At 38.1% G+C, this 1149-nt stretch overlaps 1 protein-coding gene across 1 annotated transcript; it reads right to left on the reverse strand.

Moving 5' to 3' along the window:
- Positions 1-469: 469 nt before the first annotated feature.
- On the reverse strand, positions 470-1145 carry LOC112140805 (natural resistance-associated macrophage protein 2-like; the record flags this gene model as incomplete). The annotated part of the gene is made up of 3 exons (XM_024263811.1): positions 470-619; positions 762-881; positions 1110-1145. Coding segments are annotated over 3 exons (306 nt in total), but the record flags the coding sequence as incomplete, so codon positions are not given.
- Between the last annotated feature and the right edge of the window lie 4 nt (positions 1146-1149).

Here is a 1149-nt window from a genome sequence, read left to right on the forward strand (position 1 = left end):
GATTTAAATTTATGATTTATTCAGCTTTTGGAATTGTTGATAAAAATGAAGAGTTGCATTGATTTCAGTAAAAAGCATACAATTGTGTTAAGTATTAAAGTTTAAACACAAAAATATGGATTTCCCCTGAAACTATTGAATCAGTAAATCCAAACATTTAGTACTTGGTTAATAAGTTACAATAATAGCTCTTTAAGAGACAATAAGCCAAAAAACGTTACTGTCTACAAATAATTTCTTTATATTAGGCTTTTTTTACTATGTTAGTTTTTGCCTTCCTTGTAACAAGTTTATTTTGTATTTATGCATAATGTCATATATAATCATATGTAATCATATATTGACAGAATATGAATTCTGTGCAAAACTAAGCAAGTTTTGTTCAATAAAACACCTTCTTTTGAGTTTTCTTTTCCCTCTTTATGTTGTCATTTTATTATTTTAAACTGAAATTTTAATCAAATCAGACCTGCATGCTCTGCAGCACGTTCAGGAAGTCGTTCATGCCGGTCAGGTGGTGCACGTCCTGGAAGATGGCCACCAGCAGGGTGGGAATGATGGCGATGGATCGGGTCAGCAAGACCCGGGCAAAACGGGACCAGCGCAGGTTCAGAAAGCCCTAAGAATTCAACCGATTTAAGAGATTTACGTCAACTTTTGACAAGATTTGGAACATACAAAAGCTTAAAAAGTTACTAAAAAAACATCAAAGTAAATTTGCACAGTTTGCATTGTGTGTGCATCCGTCCTCCTTCACTGACCTCCATGACGAACTGACCCGAGTACGTCCCGGTCATGGTGGAGCTCTGACCCGCTGCAAGGATCCCCACAGCCCAGATGTAGAGCGCTGCCGGGCCGAAGAAGCAACCCAGAACCACCCCCTGACCAGACACATGAGACACATTAAAGCAAAGACATAAAGACCTCATAACCAATCGTCTTTTATTCTACAGCTCCATCACATTTAGGTTTTTGTTCCATCTGCATTCTAACTGCTGAAATCCACGTTCGTCTGGTTGCTCAGTCGTTTCTTTATCGGATTTGTTCTCTCTATTTACATTTTACAATTTACAGTCACATTTACAATTTGAGGATGTTAAAGAGCGTACCCCTTTGTAGATGTCCACCTCCAGGGTGTTGTTGTCCAGT

The sequence above is a fragment of the Oryzias melastigma genome, unplaced genomic scaffold (genome assembly GCF_002922805.2).
Source record: "Oryzias melastigma strain HK-1 unplaced genomic scaffold, ASM292280v2 sc06423, whole genome shotgun sequence".
Taxonomy (NCBI): domain Eukaryota; kingdom Metazoa; phylum Chordata; class Actinopteri; order Beloniformes; family Adrianichthyidae; genus Oryzias; species Oryzias melastigma.